Below are 22920 nucleotides of genomic sequence, written 5' to 3' on the forward strand. Positions count from 1 at the left end.
TTGATACGAAGACTTTTCGTAGTGGACGTATAAGGTTTGCAAATCGGGAAATATCGCTTATCGTGATATCCTCGGGTAACACCCAGTTTTAGCTGGGGGATATTCAGTCACTTGCTACGTTAAGACCAATCTCGCGCGATCAGAAATATTTGATGGAACATAAACAACAATATGTGACCTAGATGGCACAATACTTCCGTCTTCTGCAGTTTACATCACTATACAGCGCTACACAACAATATGTACCCCTTAATAACACTATACTACCCTCTTCTACAGTTTACATCACTATACAGCACTTTACAACATTATGTACCACTAAGTAGCCTTGATCGGCATAATAGAACACCTACCAGGAAATGTTTTGGCCTCACGGGCCATGCTTTTGTCTTACTCCAAAGTTAATAAGATACTCGATGAAAACCTCTACGTCGTTTTCAGAAAACACATTTTCCAGCGCAGTTGTGACTCGTCTGATATGAAGATACAGAGATAGAGAGTTAATTACGGCTTCAAGTTTCAAACTCTTAAAGGCCGGAAATATGTCTTGAATTCTTGGGTTGGACATAAAAAATCTAAAAACAAAATCACTCACGAACATCATTATTAACTTTGAAAAATAGAAATTCGATTACGTTAATTTAGATAATGCATTTTACTCCCATTTTGCTATGTATGCAAAGAAATATGGACACTGAGCAATACCCACAACAAGACACAGCACATAGTTGTGAATCTCCATCCTCATTCTCAGTAGAACCATGCTATCACGAAGGTAGTGCGCGTTTGCGCACGAAAAGACCTGAGAAAACGTTTTCGCGGTCTACTTAATTGTTGATTGTTTCCATTTTGTAGAGTTCTTCTTTAAAACCGGCGCTCTGTTTTTAGCGACTCATTCAAGTACTGCTCTAGCTAAGATGTAACTTAACTCTTTATACAATGGGAAATAGACAAACAACAGGTGGCACCTTTTAAAGGACATTAACAAGTTATGATAAGTCTGCAAATTCTTTGGGCAACAATAGTCATGAACGATTCATAAACATCGGTAGCAGTTACGAAAGTTTACGCGTTATATTTGAGTTTTTTGCATTTGGAAAAGTCGTTTCTATCTATATGATGACTAATCCTCTTTCTCACAAATGTGACAATTTGTACCTGATCAGCTCAGAGGTGAATCAGACAGTAAAAAATTTGTCAGCAGATATAACCAGCAGCTGATCCCTTTTTGTAAACTTGTCATTAACCGTTCTCAGTTCCTAAGGAAATGCTCGTTTTTCCTTTTCATTTTTCAAATGAGATATATAAATATTTGAATGTTACATCTGGGGAAGAATTTTTCCTGCAAAAGATTTGGGCTTAAAAGACACAATGGTGACCTATTGACATGATGAATAAAAAAAAACACACTTGAAATATAGATCTATTTTTGGTGAACGTCTTTAAAAGTCCTAAAAAACAAACAAATTGAGTTTCAAAGGTGGACGCGTTTCGGCTGGTGGACATAGTTGAATTTATTGCTCTACTTCAGTAGTGGAACAATTTAGACAACAATAGATTTTTCAACGCTTCTCAAAGGGATATCTATCTCTAGATAGATAGATAAATAGATGATCTTTCTTTATACAAAATAATATTTTAAGCTACAAGCTTGTGGGGTCGTGTGAAGAAAAAATGAAAATTACATACCATCTTAATATAACTTGAATTTAAAAAGAGAAATTTCTATATACTATAACTTCTAAATAAAAAAAATATCTAACGCTGTGTTTTTATCGATACTATGGTCACTACCGACTAAAAAACAAATTTTAGTGTTTACTGACAGTTCAAATGAATTAGTAGTAGTTATCTTGCTTATTTTGTCCACTTAAGGATGGTGTCCTCTTAACGTCATCTCTAATAAAATCTCAGTTTTCCTTTCGATTGATTCCTAGTCCACAGGTTCTCTCACTTTAAAGTCTCATTTGCCAGTGTTTGCTCTCCTCAGTCCTCTCATCATTGTAGCGGTTATAAAGCGAAAGAGCTCCCTCCAAGTCTCGGCGACATAATCGGTGCATTTTGTTGGAAACGAATCCTTTAATGTCCAAATTAAGGCTTCTTCTATCATCTGATTGAGAATGGGTCAAACTCTCGCCTGGGGTCCACCTACATCGCGAATTCAAGATGACGGCAGACCAATCCAGACTCCACAGAGTTGGTACCGGTCATCTTGGATGTAGATACAGAGAAGACCCTAGGAAAGAGTTTTGATAAAACAATAAGTAACAAAGAATAACTTACTATGGTACTTCCATAGAGGCAGTCGATAACAACTAGAGAGATTCATTATGAGCAAACACGTTCCGTCGATTATTGGACTCTATGTCCCCTTACATCGTAGAATAAACTCCTCGAATACGCGCGCCTATATGCCCCTCTCCCCCCTCCCTTCAGTGGCATTATACATCCTTTACTTCAACATTTATCATTATACAGCAAAATACATTATTGTACCCCTGAGTAGCACTTTAAATCCGTAAAATGCAGTTTAAATCTATACACAGCACGATACCACGCTAAACGTTCTTTGATACATTGTACATCCGTATAATGCAGTTTTTATAACTATGCAGCGCTTTTCGTGAAAAATTCTCTATGAACAGCTTACTAAATTGAATTGAGTTTGAAACGAAGACCTATCGTGGTGGACGTAAGGTTTGCAAATTGGGGAATATCGTGACTGAATATCCCTTAGTTTTAGTTAAGGGATATTCATCTACGTTTAAAACAATTGTGCGCAAGCAAAAATATTTGATGCATCCTAATCAACAATATGTACCCTTAGATAGCACTATATTTCCCGCTACTGCAGTTTATAATATTATATAGCGCTGCACAACAATATCTACCCCTAGATAGCACTATACTTCCCGCTACTGCAGTTTACATCACAATACAGCGCTATACGACAATATGTACCTCAAGGTAACATTGATTGGCATCATAGGATACATACATCGAAATGTTCCAGCCTCACGGGCCATGCTTTATGTCTTTCTCCAAGATTCATTAAATACTCGATGAAAACCTCTGCGTCGTTTAAAGAAAAAATAGCATTTTCCAGCGCAGTCATGACTTGTCTGACGTAAAGATACAGAGATCGAGAGTTGATTACGGCTTCAAGTTTCAAACTCTTAAAGGCGGGAAATATGTCTTGAATTCTTGGGTTGGACTCAAAAAGTCTGAAACAAAATCATTCACGGACATCATTATTAACTCTGAATAATGGAAATTCGACTTACGTTTACTTTAGATATAAACTTTACCCCTATTTTGCAAGTTATGCAAAAAAATCAAGACACTGAGAAATACTCACAACAAGACACAGCTTCTCAGTTATGAATCTCCATTCACATCCTCAACAGAGCTATGCTATCACGAAGGTAGTGCGCAGCGTTTGCATTTGAAAGTCAATTTGCGCAAAATAATGACCCGATTGGTAAGAAAACTGGCAAAACACGCAGAAGCGCTGGTGCTTTCGCGTTTGCGCACGGAAAGGCTTGAGAAAACGTTTTCATGGTCTACTTAACTGTTGATTGTTTTCATTTCTGGGGTTCTTCTTTGAAACCGGGGCTCGGTTCCTAGCGACTTGTTCAAGTATTGCTCTACTTAAGACGTAGCTTAACTCTTTATACAATAGGAAATACGCAAACGACAGGTGGCACCTTTTAAAGGACATTAAACACGTTATGATAAGTCTGCAAATTCTTTATACAACAATAGTCATCAACAATTCATAAACATCGGTAGCAGTTGCGAAAGTTTTCCCGTTATATTTTAGGTTTTTTGCATTTGGAAAATTCATTTCTATCTATGCGATGACTAACCCCCTTTCTCACAAATATGAAAATTATTCTGAACCTGATCAGCTCATAGATGATTTAGGCAATAAAAATATGTCAGCAATTATAAACAGCTACCGATCTTCTCCGTAAACTTGTAAATAATTGTTCTTAGTTCCCCAGGAAATGCTCCTTTTTCCTTCTCATTTTTCAAATGATTTATATAAATGCTTGAATGTTGCAGTTGGGAGCGAATTTTTTCTGCAAAACAATATGGGTTCCAAAGACACAATGGCGACTTATTGACATGAAAAATAAAAAAAAAACACACTTGAAATATAAATCTATTTTTGGTGAACGTCTTTAAATGTTATAAAAAAACAAATTGAGTTTGAAAAGTGCACGCATTTCGGCTGTTGGAAATACAAGCTTGTGGGGTCGCGTGAAGAAAAAAGAAGATTACATGTTATTCAAATATAACTTAAATTTGAAAATAGAAAATTATGTACATTAACTTCTTAGTTCGAACAAAATCTTTAACGCTGTGTTTTATCGATACCATGGTCATCATCGACTGAACAACAAATTTTTAGTGTTTACTGACACTTCAAATGAATTATTTAGGATATCATCCATCGAAATTGAGGTTTCGATCATCATGCAACAAAAAAATAGAGGTAAAATCTATTGGTAACAAAGAGGAAAGAAGAATAAAAAAACATGGAAGTCATTAAGAATAATCGCGCTAAGACCTTCCTATATACCAAGGAATTGTACCACTGGATTCAGCATGTTTAAGTTAGCAACTTTCACGTGTAGCATGATATCCAATTAGGATCAGTATACTGTTTCCTCTTTTTCTCCATTTTAAACGATTCCAATCCTAATAGTGATATGTTATTTTCATAAAAAAGCTAATGTCAACTCGAGACTCTACGGTCTTTTTTTTTAGGAAATGAAACACAACAAACCAGAGATAGCGAGTATTTAAAACACTTACCGTCCAAACACTTTCTTCCCTATGACGCTCTTAATGGGCTCAATGAGCTGCCAAAATTCTCTTAAAATGCATTTTTGTTCGTGTGATAGCGGAATGTCTCTGATTCTTGAAGTCGATGTTGCCTCAGCAACTGAGACTACAATTTCAATTCTTTTTAAGCAAATGAAGATCATCGCAGTATATACTCAACTTAAGCAGTTGAGAAATAAGGCCTGAAAAAAATTCAGGCCTGAACGGGAATCGAACCCATGACCTCTGCGATACCGGTGCAGCGCTCTAACCAACTGAGCTATCAAGCCAACTGGGAGCTGATCAATTGTGAGTTCGTTATATACCCGTAGATGGAGAAGGTGTGATAAGAATACATGAAAGTCATATATTTGTACTGCGGAAAATACATTTTAAGCAAATGAAGATCATCGCAGTATATACTCAACTTAAGCAGTTGAGAAATAAGGCCTGAAAAAAATTCAGGCCTGAACGGGAATCGAACCCATGACCTCTGCGATACCGGTGCAGCGCTCTAACCAACTGAGCTATCAAGCCAACTGGGAGCTGATCAATTGTGAGTTCGTTATATACCCGTAGATGGAGAAGGTGTGATAAGAATACATGAAAGTCATATATTTGTACTGCGGAAAATACATTTTAAGCAAATGAAGATCATCGCAGTATATACTCAACTTAAGCAGAATTTTTTTCAGGCCTTATTTCTCAACTGCTTAAGTTGAGTATATACTGCGATGATCTTCATTTGCTTAAAATGTATTTTCCGCAGTACAAATATATGACTTTAATGTATTCTTATCACACCTTCTCCATCTACGGGTATATAACGAACTCACAATTGATCAGCTCCCAGTTGGCTTGATAGCTCAGTTGGTTAGAGCGCTGCACCGGTATCGCAGAGGTCATGGGTTCGATTCCCGTTCAGGCCTGAATTTTTTTCAGGCCTTATTTCTCAACTGCTTAAGTTGAGTATATACTGCGATGATCTTCATTTGCTTAAAATGTATTTTCCGCAGTACAAATATATGACTTTCATGTATTCTTATCACACCTTCTCCATCTACGGGTATATAACGAACTCACAATTGATCAGCTCCCAGTTGGCTTGATAGCTCAGTTGGTTAGAGCGCTGCACCGGTATCGCAGAGGTCATGGGTTCGATTCCCGTTCAGGCCTGAATTTTTTTCAGGCCTTATTTCTCAACTGCTTAAGTTGAGTATATACTGCGATGATCTTCATTTGCTTAAAATGTATTTTCCGCAGTACAAATATATGACTTTCATGTATTCTTATCACACCTTCTCCATCTACGGGTATATAACGAACTCACAATTGATCAGCTCCCAGTTGGCTTGATAGCTCAGTTGGTTAGAGCGCTGCACCGGTATCGCAGAGGTCATGGGTTCGATTCCCGTTCAGGCCTGAATTTTTTTCAGGCCTTATTTCTCAACTGCTTAAGTTGAGTATATACTGCGATGATCTTCATTTGCTTAAAATGTATTTTCCGCAGTACAAATATATGACTTTCATGTATTCTTATCACACCTTCTCCATCTACGGGTATATAACGAACTCACAATTGATCAGCTCCCAGTTGGCTTGATAGCTCAGTTGGTTAGAGCGCTGCACCGGTATCGCAGAGGTCATGGGTTCGATTCCCGTTCAGGCCTGAATTTTTTTCAGGCCTTATTTCTCAACTGCTTAAGTTGAGTATATACTGCGATGATCTTCATTTGCTTAAAATGTATTTTCCGCAGTACAAATATATGACTTTCATGTATTCTTATCACACCTTCTCCATCTACGGGTATATAACGAACTCACAATTGATCAGCTCCCAGTTGGCTTGATAGCTCAGTTGGTTAGAGCGCTGCACCGGTATCGCAGAGGTCATGGGTTCGATTCCCGTTCAGGCCTGAATTTTTTTCAGGCCTTATTTCTCAACTGCTTAAGTTGAGTATATACTGCGATGATCTTCATTTGCTTAAAATGTATTTTCCGCAGTACAAATATATGACTTTCATGTATTCTTATCACAATTTCAATTCTGTTATTACGCGATGCAAAACAACCCATGGCATTTGCAGTTTGATTGTTAAACCTTAGATGAAGATGCGTAGACACTAGCTGAATAAATTTATGAATCCAGCTGCTTTTCCTTGAGAAAGTTGTCATACGCTGTGCTGATGGATGATCCGTAGAAACTCAGACATCATCTGTGCAAAACGTATGTCTCTATATCGACCAATATCTTGACTTGTTTGCTGCTTGTAAAAAGCTGTCATTTGGTCGAGAAAGAGCAGATATACCCTGTCTTGACTAAAAGCCTCAATACTAAAATGAGTAATTCGTGCATAAGTGAAAATTGGAAAATTGTTTAGCATTTTTCCCGACAAGAACATACTAGCGACGAGTTAACACTTCACCAATAATTTGCATTCTGAGTGTGGTAATTGTGTCTTCGTACTACCAATTAAGCTCCTGAGTTCTTCCCCTGATATGTCTCGAGCCTAAAACTGTCACAGAGCAGTCTCCCTTGGGACATATGGCATGTGATTATGAGGTATTTTGGGAGTATTAGTACTCTTTTTAATTGCAGATGTCGTAGGAATAACTATCAGCGATATTGATGGGAAACCGCTAATTTTCAAGCACAATTTAAGTGCTATAAGTGTAAACAATGGGAAGTTTTTCGCCCTACTTGTGTAATTGGAAGAATTTATTTCGTGAACTTTCCTTCGTTCTTCAAACCACTAATTTTCTAATATTTATGCGGTACTTTCATAATTTATTATTCACATTTCGTGCAAATATAAAACGTAGATTACAGCTGGCTCGATCTGCCCTCATGTGGCATCCGGTGAAAACGTGTGAATCATTATATTGGTTCGGCAAAATTATTTTTCTTTAGTTATTCCGAAATCCCTTAACGCACGAATTCAGGCGAATTTATCCATTCTATAATGGCTACAAAATCCACAGTGGTCCCTCTCCTGCCTCCTGGCCCTACTTCTCCCCCTCAATGGCCTGCAGGCAGAAGTGACTGGTATGGTTGAGAAGAATGTCCTTGATAATCAGCTGCAAACAGGACAAGAGGAGATGCCTACTCTTATAGGTGCGGTAAAGGACAGTAGTGTCGTTGATGTTACACTCGAGGAAGGTGAACAGGAACAAGAAACCAGGCAACAAGAAACCAGGCAACAAGAAACCAGGCAACAAGAAACCAGGCAACAAGAAACCAGGCTGTGTTCCATGGACGCAGAGATTTTGAATTCGCATTTCTAATTCCAAGTGAGTGGAAAACGAGCGCAAATGGTTTAAGCTAATTTTACAAAGCTATTGTTCATTAAACTGAGCTACACTGACAGTCTCCTTCATTGGAGAAAGCAGTTTAAAGCTTTAGCATGGAGGCTACGCATACTCTTTTCAAGGAACTAGGGAAGGAGCGCCAAAGAAGACTTTTTAGTTGATCGATGTACGTCTTCATTAGACATTTTTTGTGGCTCACGTCATATTAATTAATGTTCGCCTATCCTTTTCAGATTTTCGTTATCAACGCAAATATACCACCGTCAAAGGATTCTTTGCAAAATAATTTAATCTAGTAGAGTATCTCTATCTTATCCGAAGAGCCAATAATAATTCTATTACTCCAAAAGACTCAAACCTTTTAACTCCCAAGATCTGATTGTTAATTTTCTTCTCTCGCTGCTACACATTTCCTTTTAAATTGGTTACGAGAATCTGGTGTTAGATCATGATAACAACTTCTACCTGATAAGTTTGGGTATTCTCATTACCTGTTTGCTAAATACTGTATGGTTATGATCGGAAGAAGTTACATGTTAATCACTTCTGGGGGTTAAAGGGTTTAAAATTATTTAATCAAGACAACCACAAGGTAACTATTAGATAATCCTTAAGTAGTACATGTAATGTTATTCATATGTTATGCATGGAATATTTCAGTATCATCAATTTGTTTAAAGGCGGAAAAACGCATTGAAATCAAAATTGATTTCCTTTAGGCTCAGCTCACTGAACTACAAATTATTAACGTGGACGCTATTTTAGTCCCTTAAATTTCTCATTTGTCAATATATGCGTCAGCAACTGAAATGAGATTCATGAAAGAGGGACGAATTTTGTAACAAAAATCTTGGCAATAACTGGTGTCAGCTGCAAAGGTAGAACGGACGATTACTGGTTATTCTGATTTTTCGGTCATTGCTAACGTAGTACTTGCGGTCATAAGCATCATCCTAAGCGGAACCTTGCAAAAGTTTCACCAAAACTGCAGAGACTGACGATTTTCGCTTAAACACACAACATTGGAGTAATATCAAGGTGAGAAAAAAAAAATTCATTTTTGATTTCAATTCAGCCTTTTGAATTTTCTCAAACACACTTGCAAGTGCAATGACAGCTGAATGTTCTTAATAAAGACGAAAGACGGCCTCTCATCCCATTTGGTGCAATTTTTGATTGAGTGTCGAAAATGATCCGAGATTTGCTTCGCCACGCTCTGTGATTGGTCCAGAAAACTCCCGCTCCTTTCGCAACCAATCAGATGCAACGCTAAACTCAATCGCGACTTTTACCCTCGCGCGTTCCCGCGATTTTTGCAGTTTTCTTGTTTTTACTTTGAATTTATATCGGTTCTTTGACAAGATTTCCTCTCCTCTGATTGGCCGATGTTATAACTTTGGCTTTGGTTTCAAGACACTCAATCAAAATGCACTTTGGGTAATTCTATTTCTTTCTTTCTATGCGAACGACAGAGAAAATGGCTTTAACGAATTGTAAATGGCCTGTTCCTTGTGTAGTCAGAAATGCACATGGCACAATGCTCGTGTTTTCGTGTCTCAAGCGCAGTTGTTAGTTAATCCTTTTATGTTTCCCTCAAACAAATAAATGGGTCTCAATCCTGATAATCTTATTCTATTTTTTTTTATTACTGAGACTCGTTGTATTTTTATTTGCCTTCTCTCTTTGTTATGTAAATGTTCAAACGCAACTAATTCAGTGTTTAAAATAATAATGGTAAAGTTGATTTAAAGGTTTTTGCGCAATGCACATGTTTATTGTGCACAATCGTTGCAGTGAACGGCTTTCAACTTGAAAGGCGCCTAACTCAAAGAGGCGCCATGAGTGTTCGTGTCAATCATCAGGACGTGAGTCATCATTTATTACTCTTAAGGGTGCCGGATGAATTTGGTCAATCTTTGCAGGAGCGAGTCAGAAATTTAGCGATGAAACCATGAATTGCTCCTAACTTAACCTGAACTGATTAACAATAAGGATCTGTACTTTGAATATTTCACTTAATCATATCATAAATCAATGAATAATATGTATAGTTTCGCCGTAAATAGAAATGAAGAGAAGTATATCGACAGTTTCACTGTTTGCAGTGATTCAGGCAACGACTCAATTGACAAGTTGTTCAAGCAATTGATTTATACATGCGGTATTTCATTTTCGTCAAACGCTTAAACGTTAATTCATATGATCAAATTCCGTTCAAACATAGTACACAAATCAACAAGGGGGGTAACAAATAGTTATTTTAATCGTTTCATGTTTCTATTGTTTTGTGCACAAAATTGATAATGTCTTTGATGCTGACTTAAATTCTCCTGATAATCAAGATCGTGGCAATATAGAAATGATCGATTGCTAATTCTCCCAGTACGACTCAAGAAAGCGAGGTAATAGTCACACACTGTTAATTGGACTAAACTAATGTATTTTGAATCTTAAGGCCTCCAAGTAAAAGAGAATATGCTTTATGATTGTCTGTATGGTGTATTTGTGATCACGCCTTTACTTTAAAAGGGGTCTAACATAATAATAACAAAACAAAATACATATTCAATTTGGTGATTAGCGCTGATCGAAGCACTTTCAATTTCGTAAATAAAGTGAAAGTGCTTCGCTCATCAAGAAACACAAAATTAAAGATATCTATCCCTTGAACTTTCCTTGAAACACTTCTGAATCGTTCGTTTTTTCTGTGATAAATATCAGTTTCTTATTCCTGTGCCTTTTAGAAGAATTCGTCAACTGTGAGTGTAAATTTTAAGCTCTTATTAATAAATACTGAATTACTTTAAAAGGGGTCTAACATAATAATAACAAAACAAAATACATATTCAATTTGGTGATTAGCGCTGATCGAAGCACTTTCAATTTCGTAAATAAAGTTGTAGCGTCCACTCATAGCTACTTGAAACTGTACTTTAATCAGTTGTTCACTTGCTAGTTCGTTTCTAATCTGCATATAACTTGTATTCATTCCATTCACAAATTGCACGTGAAAGAGAAAGATTCGCTGAAATAACAACAACGCGACTATTACAAAGATGATATTGACCGAATAACCGAAATACTGCGTACTTAAAAGTTATTGTGCCTTCTAAATAGAAAGGAAAACTTGTCCTAACGAAACGACAGTTTAACTCCATAACAAAACATGTGCTTTTCGTGAGAAAGAGCGCCCGCGATATTTTGCGTGCGGTCACCGAAGAACACACCATATAGCGTTTATTTTCTGTCTCTTACAAAAGTGAAAGTGCTTCGCTCATCAATAAACACAAAAGCTCAACCTCAAATCGAACATGGCCGGTCTTATAAACGATCGCGAGCTTATAAAGCTCGTACTCAAGCTACGAGCACACCTGGCGATTATACTCGCTGATCGTGGCAAATTTAATCGCCAAATTTGATCTGGCAGGTCAGATATCGGCCATTTTATACGCCGATCGCGGCGATCGATGAAAATCGAAATCGCCGCACCGGACACACCTGGGGATTTTCACCGATCGCTGCGATTGGCTTATAAAATCGACAGACTTCATACGTCATACGTCACCTTCACTAAAGGCTAATAGCTAATCGAAGCATAAATATCCTTTTAATTCACAACAGCACTGAACAGGTCGTTGTATCGAGATTTTTATTCCAAAACGAATTTCTCGTGTTTTGACAGGACCTTATTAATTCAAGCGAGTTTCTTTGAAAGCTTTCCGTATCGAACTGAGGTGACAAGGTCTTAAAAAAGGCCGAATATCGCTTCCGTTCCCACAACAGAGGTGAGAAGTTTCACAGGTTTGTGTGAGGTTTTTGTAGACTTAGTAAATATTCCTTTGTGAGTATCTCAGTAGTTGCTTTCTCCTCCAAGTCTTTCTTTGACTTACGCTAATTGTCTTTGATTTCTGGCCATAAAGGCAAATAACAACTGCCGAGGATTTCTAACTTTTACTTGAATCTGGCGCTGGGGTGAGCGAAGCACTTTCACTTTATTTACGAAATTGAAAGTGCTTCGATCAGCGCTAATCACCAAATTGAATATGTATTTTGTTTTGTTATTATTATGTAAGACCCCTTTTAAAGTAAAGGCGTGATCACAAATACACCATACAGACAATCATAAAGCATATTCTCTTTTACTTGGAGGCCTTAAGATTCAAAATACATTAGTTTAGTCCAATTAACAGTGTGTGACTATTACCTCGCTTTCTTGAGCCGTACTGTGAGAATTAGCAATCGATCATTTCTAAATTGCCACGATCTTGATTATCAGGAGAATTTAAGTCAGCATCAAAGACATTATCAATTTTGTGCACAAAACAATAGAAACATGAAACGATTAAAATAACTATTTGTTATATACCGGTACATACACTTTTAAACCACAAACATCAGCACTTGTACGGTATTGAAATCCATTTTAACATACATCAGCACACTTAAGTGATATTTTTCCGGTCAGGGCAGCCTGATAAAATGTCGGGGGGGGGGGGCATCTCATCCAGTCATCCAGGGAGGTGGGTAGTCTCTCCTAGTCATTTCATGTGAGGAAAGCAGTATTATAAGCTCAGACTTTCCATAACTACCCACAGTCTCTTAGTCGAAATGATTTAAATTGCTGCTGTATGAATGTGCTACACAAAGATGTTGAGTTTTGCTCAATTTATCTCAATTAATTGGAAATGTATTTTATAAGTTATTGAAATTTATTATAATGTGAAGTGAATAATACTATTCATTTAAAAATGAACAGTAAGTGAAATGCTTGTTTTCTTCTTTTGTTCTTCTTTTTTCATCTCTTGTTCTTTTGTTTCTTTTAATATTCCATTAATATTAATTGCTTGTGATTTTGTGCCTTGGTATCCCTCCCATTTTCAGAGGGGAAAAAATACTTATTTTGGGTAGTATGTTGTGCTGATGTTTATTACTATTCGAAACCATCTTTTTCTCAGGCCCGGATAACTTAAGACAGCACTTTTGTAAGAAGCATCAGTCTTCTTACAGTTGCTATGGCTACAGAAAGAAGTCCAATTAAAGTTCCATGTGAAAATGAAGACTTAGCTGAAAAAGAAAATGCACCAGATTTTGATGAGGACACTTTGCAAGGTGAGCTGTGTTGAGCCTCAGCTTGAGTTACTGTTAGAACTTCTTCTATTCCACCATTTTCAAGAATGTAAGCAGATATGGAGAAGGATGGATACACTCTATGACCACTTTAAAGAATATTTGGACAGTCTATTATTACAACAGTTCAAAGCAACTACACAAAGTTATAAAGACTTTATTTGATCATTATAATGTAAGATCTGAATTATAAGTTTGCATCATTATATAGAATGCCATCATCATCATCATCATAATCTTCCTATTATAATACAACAATCAATTTAAAAGCTTCAACATCCCCACCCTTCTCATCAAGCCAAAAGGAGGGGAGGGGCAGGTTGCTAAATTATTTTGCTTTTTGCATAGGAACTTAATGTGGGGCATTTGAACGCATATTTTACCTAGGGGGATAGGAATTTTAGGATGCTGGTCTCCAAAAGTTTAAATGCCTGGTGGTTTGCTTCAAATTGAGTGATGCATAATTTTCATTGCTATAATTAGCACTGTGTGGTGTCACTCACATTATTTGCATTATCATAACTATTTAAATCTCATCTCCTTTATCATTATTCCTATCATTTATATAATAAATATTTGTCTATTTGTAATATTATGTCTGGTTTTTACAATTGCAACATTTAGATCTTATTGACTCATTAACTATCCAAAAGTGGTTAAAGCAGTAGACTCTTTAACACTTCTAATTATGCTGACTCTCCCTGATTATCAGGGAGTCTCACAAACATAGAATGAGACTCTGGGTCTCCCATGTGGGTCATCAAACCTTCAAGATCAATGAGGATTTGGGTCAGTTCCTCACAGAAACAACATTTGAACTCCAAATTTCCCATATCCAATATTATTATGGCTATCTTAAGGTTCTTATCTTAATTTTCTTGATTGCACTTAGATTGTTTCAAAGTAGGGATTACCCTTTCAAAACAACAACCACAACAGCAACCTAGTCTGATTGGTTGAGCTTTCAACCCAGGACAAGGTCTCTCATAGATGAGCAGAGTGGGGGTTTGTCTTGTGAGGGGGAGGGGAGGGGGGCTGCAGACATCATCTAAGGTTTATGGGTCAAGTCAGGCAGGTGCAAAAGTGGCAGCTGGCACAAAAGGAAAAATCTGCAGACTTTAAATCTCCAGATCTTGGCAGCTCTTCTTATACACTAATTAAATATGCAGTGACTATGACACAAACTAATTTTTTTTTTGTTCTTTGCAGCTACAGCTGATGTTTATAGGAATGAGGGTAATGAGGCCTTAGAGAAAGGAGATTTCATCAATGCTATTCATTTTTACACTGAAGGAATTAAAACAAACTGCAATGAGAAAGAACTGAAGGCCAAACTGTACAACAACAGGGCTATTGCACATTTTAAACTTGGTAAGATGATGAGAGTTTTAATATGCATTTTTTCCCTTTTGAAGCTAAGGGTTGTCAGTAGTAGTTTTCTGAAAAAGGTTATAATCTTGAATGTAGGTCTTATCTTGGCCTCTCAATTGTACAAAGAAGGAACCCAGCTTTTACCCCAGATATCAATGAGCATTACACGTTTTTCCTAAACTTAATGTAAAAGTGGTGGGTTTGCTATAATGTACAGCTAATCAGAGATATTTAATTTTATTAATTACAGGAAATCACCAGGATTCACTTATTGATGCAGAAGCAGCCATTGAGTTAAATCCAACATTCCTTGAGGCAATTGTGAGAGGTTAGATCATTATGTTAGCTGTGTTATAATAATGATAAAAAAAGGAACCCGTCACTCTAATTAGGATAGATAAGTTAAATCTTGTCTCAATTGACTTTGATTTAGAGGTCAAGACCACCCTGATGTACATTTGAATCCAGCTCTAGACTGCTGTCTGTGATTCTCCATTATGATGAGATTATTATTTTGAGTTGGATGAAGAACTCAATGCTGAATACACAAAAACAATTCAGCATAAGTATTTTAGCTTTCTTAAGCTCACTGAGTTAGGTAGTAGTGTCAGGTATGTTCAGTCACTATCTAGCTGTTTTGGAAAGAAGTAAGGACTTAAATTAACTCAAAACTGTTAAGAAAATTTCCTCATTCATCAACTTTAACTTAATTTCAAATGCCATAAAACATGTTATAATGATGTAACTACAGACAGCATGAGGAAATCTTATTCTATGTGAACTTTAAACCTTAGTTTGAGCCTCTTCCTAGCAAGCAATTATCAACTGATTGAGTAAAACAAATATGTTAACTAAAACCAAGGGGACACTGGTATTAATATTAAATAAAATATTTAAATTTGTACTTTTATTGAAGTTGAAATTTAACCTAGTTTTAAAAAGGTTGATTGAAAAATGTACCATTACAAAAATTTGAAAAGGTGGGTTTTATTTTTCGGTTTTCACATTGCATGTCTTATATTCTGTCTATATCTTCTAGTAATTTTGTGGGAATTATCAGTCCCAATTTAAATGTTCTTAGAAGTTTCAGTTATCAAAAGTCAATCTAACTGAAAGCTACCAGGGCCTGTTTATTCTTTTCCTTTTGTTTAGTTTTCTTTTTATTTTTGTTGTTTTTGGTTTTTTTGGTCTGTAAATATTTAGCTTTCAATGTTTTCTGGTTCTCTTCTTGGAATTGAGCTGCAGTAATTAATATACGGTTCTTTGTGTTGTTACCTACAGGAGCCACTGCCTGTGTTGAACTGAAGAAATTTGAAGAAGCAATCACTTGGTGTGATAAGGGTTTAGCTGTATCCTTTGAAGGAATCTTTCATTTTTAACCATGGGCATAATGGCAATATTACATAATTTGACATTTTAAGGGAGAAAATACAAAGATGGATATTAATTATGATGGGAACTTGTCAGCTCATACTTTAAGTGTTTGTGATTAAAAAACGTGGGAAAATTCATTTAACCTCATGACTTGTTAGTGATATTACTCCTTTCAGCCACTTTGACTTAGTCATATTATCCATGCCATAACACAAGTTTAGTTAAAAGACCAATATTCACCCAGTTTGTAAATGGTCCGTGGGTAGATGATCTCTCTGAAACGAGGCTAAAAAAGAAATTTGGTAATTTTTATATATATTATGCTGATTTTCCTCAATCCCTTTATACTTTTCCCACTACTCAGAGACTCTAAAACTTTCGTCAAGTTTTCTTGTGGACAAATGCAACTTCTAAAAGGCACGTATTCATATTGTAGACACATTTCTTCCACTGCTGTAAAATATTCATCTGATGTTAAAGCTATATTAATTTCAAAATTGAGAAAGTGTTTCCAAGATTTTGGAAACAAGGGATTACATCTAGATATTTCATGTTAAAATTTGAGGTTCCACACAGAAGAGAACTTTTTGGGATATGTAGATTTACTTCATAACTGACTTTAAGACTGAATGTTGATTAAACATCTACCTGTCATACAAGTCCTCCTAATAGGCCAATTTACAGTTGTGTACTTAGCTAGTTGCCAAGCCTTTGATTTGGAGTGAGGCTGAAGCAACAATGTTGTGATAGAGACCAGTCTCCAGTGATCATTACAACAGCGTAATTTGCATTTGAAAAGCAGCTGTAATATTTGCATTATTACAAGGTCACCTTAGCCACACTCCTGTTCAAAGGCTTGGCAATCAAGCACACAACTGTAAAAATGGACTATTATATACCGTCCAAATGAATGTGATTAGAAAACTCATCTTTTTTGTTTTTGCACATTTTTAAACCTTAACATAAAAAAGATTGACAAAAACAATAGGATCTTGTTGTCATTAAGACTTCAGTCTGTCAGTGAAGTGAGAGATAAGTCCATGGAGGAAAAAGATCCTATTAGTCATGACCACGGTAGTGCAAGTTCAGGTGATGTCAAGAAAGTCATAGACTTCAATAATCAGGGAGACAAGCATGGGAAGGGTAACTATTATGGCAACCTTGGCGATTTGTATCTGATACATAGTGATTTCAATAAAGCAATAGAGTGCTACAACCAAGATCTTAAAATAGCGAAAGATATAGGAGACAAGCAAGGGGAGGGTGTTTTTTTAAGTAAGCTTGGAATTGCTTATCACGAAACGGGTGATTTTAAAAAATCCGTAGAGTGCCACAACCTACATCTTAAAATAGCTAAAGAACTAGGAGACAAGCATGGGGAGGGTAACGCTTATGGCAATCTTGGCAATGCTTATCAAAGTCTGGGTGATTTCAATAGAGCCATAGAGTACCACAACCTACGTCTTAAAATAGCCAAAGAACTAGGAGACAAGCATGGGGAGGGTAACGCTTATGGCAATCTTGGCATTGTTTATGAAAGTCTGGGTGATTTCAAAAAAGCCATAGAGTACCACAACCTACATCTTAAAATAGCTAAAGAAGTAGGAGATAAGCATAGTGAGGGTAACGCTTATGGCAATCTTGGCAATGCTTATAAAGGTCTGGGAGATTTTAAAAAAGCCATAGAGTACCACAACTTAGATCTTAAAATAGCTAAAGAAGTAGAAGACAAGCATGGGGAGGGTCACGCTTATGGCAATCTTGGCAATGCTTATTTTAGTCTGGGTGAATTCAAAAAAGCCATAGAGTACCACAACCTAGATCTTAAAATAGCTAAAGAAGTAGGAGACAAGCATGGGGAAGGTTGCGCTTTTGGCAATCTTGGCAATGCTTATGAAGGTCTGGGAGATTTGAAAAAAGCCATAGAGTACCACAACCTACATCTTAAAATAGCTAAAGAAGTAGGAGACAAGCATGGGGAGGGTAAGGCTTATGGCCATCATGGCAATGCTTATCAAAGTCTGGGTGATTTCAATAGAGCCATAAAGTACCACAACCTACATCTTAAAATAGCTAAAGAAGTAGGAGACAAGCATGGGGAGGGTCACGCTTATGGCAATCTTGGCATTGCTTATAGCAGTCTGGGTGATTTAAAAAAAGCCATAGAGTACCACAACCTAGATCTTACAATAGCTAAAGACGTAGGAGACAAGCATGGGGAGGGTCACGCTTATGGTAATCTTGGCATTGCTTATCAAAGTCAGGGTGAATTAAAAAAAGCCTTAGAGTACCACAACCTACATCTTAAAATAGCTCAAGAAGTAGGAGACAAGCATGCGGAGGGTAATACTTATGGCAATCTTGGCAGTGCTTATCACGGTCTGGGTGAATTAAAAAAAGCCATAGAGTACCACAACCTAAATCTCAAAATAGTTAAAGAAATCGGAGACAAGCATGGGGAGGCTAGTGCTTATGGCAATCTTGGTAATGCTTATCGATATCTGGGAGATTTGAAAAAGGCCAACGAGTTATACTGCCTATTGCTCAAACTTGCCAAAGAGGTCGGAGACCAATCCTTAGAGGCCCTCGCCTACTATCTTTTAGGATGTGTTTTTGAGGCGCAGGGTGGACTGCCAAAAGCCGTTGAACATTTCCGAGCGAGCGTAAAGTTATACAATTCATTGAGAGTACTCCTTAAGTCTAAAGATGAGTGGAAAGTTAATTTTCGAAATAAGCACCAAAATGCGTATTCGGGTTTGTGTAGCGTTCTCGTAAAACAAGGTAATATAGATGAGGCCTTATTTGCTGCTGAGAAAGGACGAGCTCAAGCTCTGACCGACCTCATGGAATCCAGTTTTTGTGGTAGAACAGGGCAGCACAAGGGAAGCGATGAAGATTTAGCAGATTTAAAAAACGTTCCATCAGACACTATCTTTCAGGTAGTGGACGAAGCTGACGTCAATCTTTGGTTTGTTTCCAAAGGAAAACAAGTTCAGTTAAGACAAAGTAACCTCACTGATTCTGTTTCAGAGAATAGTGGAGCTAGGCAATCCTTTGAGTCGTTCATACACGGTGTCTATACACAAATTGGTGTTCGTTCCAATGTGAGATGCGAGAATCGATCTTTGGATGCTTTGAGGGAGAGCCGTTCAAAAGTGGATGTGAAAACTAAAGAAGACAACCTTCACCCTCCCATCCAACAAGACGAATGCGGCTTAAGCACTTTGTATGATACCCTCATGAAGCCGGTGGCTGACCTGATTCAAGGGGATGAGCTAGTCATTATTCCCGATGGACCCTTGTGGCTCGCTCCTTACGCTGCATTGAAGGATGGTAATTCTAAATACCTGTGTGAATCGTTCAGAATCCGACTCGCTCCATCGTTAACAAGTCTTAGACTCATTTCAGATTGCCCAGATGATTATCACAAAAGCAGTGGAGCGTTACTTGTAGGAGATCCGAGTTTAGCCGAGGTTACTAATAGCAAAGGAGAGGAAATCTTTAAGCCGCTTCCGTATGCTAAAGAAGAAGTAGAAATGATCGGAGAAATTCTGAATATCACGCCACTCACAGGCAGACAGGCCACGAAACGTGAGGTGTTGAAAAGACTCGGTTCCGTTTCCATAGTTCACTTTGCGGCACACGGATGTCCGGAAACTGGCGAAATTGCTCTTGCACCTGACCCACACCGAATATCTCCTGATCTAAAGGAGGAGGATTACATTTTAACTATTGAAGATGTATTGAAAGTCCAACTTCGCGCCAAACTTGTTGTACTTAGTTGCTGCCACAGTGGTCGGGGCGAGATCAAGGCTGAAGGTGTGGTTGGCATTGCGCGCGCTTTTATGGGGGCTGGTGCTCGGTCTGTTGTGGTGTCCCTGTGGGCGATTTATGACAAGGCTACTCTCAAGTTCATGAAAAGCTTTTATCAACACCTTGCAGAAGGTAAACCTGCAAGCGAGTCTCTGAACCTGGCCATGAAAAGCCTCAGAGAATCAAAGACGTTCCGCGACATCAAATACTGGGCGCCCTTTTTGCTGATTGGAGATGACGTCACTCTTGACTTCATGACTCGAAAGCGAAAACTCAATCATTCATCGACAGGTATTCCAATGAAAACCCACAAATGTTCCAGTAATCAAGCTGAGTAAACATCCGATTAGGCAATAAGGCAGGTTTTCTACGAACAGAAATTACACCTATAGCTAGTAAAATTACAATACACACGAAATACGATAGAACTTACTGGCTGTTTAGAGTTAAGAGTGACTTCAACTCAAGAATTTTGGTAAGCAAAATATGCCAGCACAAACACGGCGACTAGGTCTTTTTCGACAAAGCACATGGCCGACGTCCCGGATGTTGACATCAAAATGCAATTTTTGGCTATTGTTCATTACTTTTTACTATTTTGCTCAATGGAACTTGAGATGTGTAACTTTACTTTGGTGAAGAAATAAAAACAGACTATTTCATTATATTTTGATCGGTGGAGTTGTCTTTTTTTCTTAACTGTACAAATTTAAATGCTTGCGAAGAGAACGAAATGTAACAAGGCTTCTGTCATGAATACCTGCAGCAGTTGAAGGCGATTGCGAGGTTTTCGTTTTCGCCAAAATGACACTCAACTCCATTCCTGTATTACAATCAGCTGTATGGAAAACAATTTAAAGTTTTTTTCTAATACATAACCAGGAGCTTGTCTACAGGGTTTTCATTGCGTTTATATTCTAAGCTTTTGATAAGCAAAGAAACAGTTCGTCATTGGCAAACGTTGGCGAAATTCTAATTTCAAAAATTTGAATTAAAAAGTTTGCAGCCATATGTGATATTAAACTTGGATGGTTTTTCAATATCATAAATTACTTTGTTACAAATTGCGATTATCTTTGCAAAAATATTGATTATTTTAAATTCTTTAAAATCCACTTCAATTCAATCTGATTCTATCAGTGCCAAGATTGCCATTCTAAGCTTAATTTGAAGAGGTCTACATTAGGGATGATCATGTTATTGAATTTACTGACCATATGTTAAAGACATTAGATTTACTTTTAGGGTTGTAGCCAGCCTCTAGTCCCGTAGGCCTACGACTGTTTTCCGCCCGCTTGACTTCCATAATATGACTCTTACAAATGTTGAAACAAAAATTAAAATTTCTTAGGTAACAGGCCTACATCAAGTCAAAAAGCTGGCTATAACCCTGTTTTTAATTTTTTTTTTAATTGTAGTCTATTTTATCAAACGCCTATCTGTTCGTTTTAAAGAACCACGATAGAGAGGTTAAAAATTGTCCGTGTAATCTAAAGAAGGAAACAGCGACGTACAGTTCACTGTTGCTGAAGTTCCCATAGCTGTGACTTTTAATGTATGTGACATGGAACTTGTTTTTTTCCAGTAGGAAAATATTTACGCCAATTAATTAGAAAAGTAGTTAAAGTAAGCCATGTAATCCTCAATAGGAATTATTTTGGTGAATAGGTTCATGATTAAATGTAACTCTAGTCCTAATTTGAAAAGGCTCAGGACTTTAGAAGAAATCTTTCAATTTTTGAAAATTCCCCTTTCAAACTTTTTTCATTGCTTTAAATTTACCTTAGTACAATTTGAAGGTGTCTGAGAATGTCTTTTTAGGTGTAAGAATTTATAGTTAGATATTCAAAGCGTGCTTTTGTAATTAGAACCCGTTACGTGGTCAAACAAAAGGTATACTGCATCACAGCTGTTTTACAAGAAAGTTTTGTAAAATCAATCTTAATTTTGCAGATTTTCGCAACTATCATTGGTATATGCTGGTATAGAATGTAATAATTAACCTTGCACATGGTTGAACAGGATGTAACGTAGAATTTTAAAAACAAGCTGGAGCAGTTTTAACTAAATGTGCTTTGTATAATGTCAGTTTATTTAGCGTGAAGTGTTTTGATGCTAATTTTATTTACAGTTGAGGAGAGTTGTTCATTTACCTTAGTTTATATTAATTAACTCATGAACTTCTAGGTTCAAAAGAAAAATTCTCCCAACTGATAAGAATATGTTTCTCATTGTTGCTTCATTCCAGGAATTCGATGTAACATTACGTTTCTAGCATAAAATTATCCTCCGGTTTAGATTTTCTCTAATTGTTATTGACATCATGTCTGTCGGTGTATTAATACTGTGAGGAGAATTTAAATTACGATGAGTCTTGGGAGTAAATGAGTTCATTTTAGTGTCTCCGTTTAGCGCGTATTTTACCTCGGACAATTTAGTTCAGTTGCTATTGTACTTATTTTTTCACTTCTTTGCGTAGGAGAAATATACAGTGTAAAAAATACAAAAACTACGTTGATTTTTATTGTCTGTCTCCATATTCTAAGGATTCACGTGAGATGCAGAGAGAACAGATCCTGTGAGAACTTCAATGCTTGTTTTGACCGGCGCGCGCTAAGTTGATAATCTATGCAGCTGACAGTTTACTAACATTCCATGTTTCGGGCCTCCACCCACTTAACAAACGCGCGTCGATTCTTCAATTGTATCTCTTCCACTGTCTATCGTTCTCCATATTCTCACGCGGTTTTGAACGCCGACGGACCTGTTTATGCTGTTACATATGTGCACCTTTTTTACCTTTTTCTCCAAACAAGTTTTTGCACCTTTTCACATTTGCGCTTCCCTTTTTTTCTGATTACTTTCGTTCGTTCTTTCCTTTTTTTAAAGTACTTTTCCTTTATCCCTTCTTTACGCGCACTTTGGTCATCGCCCTTAACATTTTTCTTCTGCGCGCTTCAATAGATGCGACTATCCGCCTGTCTCTTTCAGTTTTCATTCGCCCCAATCCTTGCGCAACCTCAGGCTTCTTACAACTCATATACCTCTTTACTCCCCCAGAGTAGTTGTTATCGTGCTTATTTTGTCCACTTT

General features: G+C 37.1%; 2 protein-coding genes across 4 annotated transcripts; one reads left to right on the top strand and one right to left on the bottom strand.

Annotated features, from left to right (window-relative positions):
- Nucleotides 1-1518: 1518 nt before the first annotated feature.
- On the bottom strand, nt 1519-4997 carry LOC131795453 (neuroglobin). Its single transcript, XM_059113028.2, has 3 exons — nt 4825-4997; nt 2999-3224; nt 1519-2110 (listed from the first exon to the last, which is right to left on the bottom strand). The coding sequence occupies exons 1-3, from the start codon at nt 4995-4997 to the stop codon at nt 1964-1966; spliced, it is 546 nt and encodes a 181-aa protein (XP_058969011.2). The 3' UTR covers nt 1519-1963.
- Nucleotides 4998-11437: 6440 nt separating this feature from the next.
- Nucleotides 11438-22318, top strand: LOC131795397 (tetratricopeptide repeat protein 28-like). 3 transcript variants are annotated; one of them, XM_066160475.1, is made up of 7 exons: nt 11438-11569; nt 11825-11943; nt 13098-13251; nt 14479-14640; nt 14891-14968; nt 15922-15989; nt 16986-22318. In XM_066160475.1, the coding sequence occupies exons 3-7, from the start codon at nt 13155-13157 to the stop codon at nt 20163-20165; spliced, it is 3585 nt and encodes a 1194-aa protein (XP_066016572.1). In that variant the 5' UTR covers nt 11438-11569; nt 11825-11943; nt 13098-13154; the 3' UTR covers nt 20166-22318. The 3 variants fall into 3 exon arrangements, with proteins under 3 accessions (XP_066016572.1, XP_066016570.1, XP_066016571.1); XM_066160473.1 differs by lacking the exon at nt 11438-11569 and having other exon boundaries at nt 11731-11943; XM_066160474.1 differs by lacking the exon at nt 11438-11569 and having other exon boundaries at nt 11731-11927.
- The last annotated feature ends 602 nt before the right edge of the window (nt 22319-22920 follow it).

This window comes from Pocillopora verrucosa, chromosome 13, assembly GCF_036669915.1.
Source record: "Pocillopora verrucosa isolate sample1 chromosome 13, ASM3666991v2, whole genome shotgun sequence".
Classification (NCBI taxonomy): domain Eukaryota; kingdom Metazoa; phylum Cnidaria; class Anthozoa; order Scleractinia; family Pocilloporidae; genus Pocillopora; species Pocillopora verrucosa.

What these genes read in the sequence shown, in the direction of transcription:
- LOC131795453 (XM_059113028.2), bottom strand. Translation starts at nt 4,997, where the DNA reads ATGATCTTCATTTGCTTAAAAAGAATTGAAATTGTAGTCTCAGTTGCT. An exon ending in GGGAAGAAAGTGTTTGGACG is followed by an intron (nt 3,225 to 4,824) that starts GTAAGTGTTTTA and finishes ATTTTGTTTCAG; the next exon opens with ACTTTTTGAGTCCAACCCAA. An exon ending in TGAGGCTGGAACATTTCGAT is followed by an intron (nt 2,111 to 2,998) that starts GTATGTATCCTA and finishes ATTCTCAATCAG; the next exon opens with ATGATAGAAGAAGCCTTAAT.
- LOC131795397 (XM_066160475.1), top strand. Translation starts at nt 13,155, where the DNA reads ATGGCTACAGAAAGAAGTCCAATTAAAGTTCCATGTGAAAATGAAGAC. An exon ending in TGATGAGGACACTTTGCAAG is followed by an intron (nt 13,252 to 14,478) that starts GTGAGCTGTGTT and finishes TGTTCTTTGCAG; the next exon opens with CTACAGCTGATGTTTATAGG. An exon ending in CCTTGAGGCAATTGTGAGAG is followed by an intron (nt 14,969 to 15,921) that starts GTTAGATCATTA and finishes TGTTACCTACAG; the next exon opens with GAGCCACTGCCTGTGTTGAA.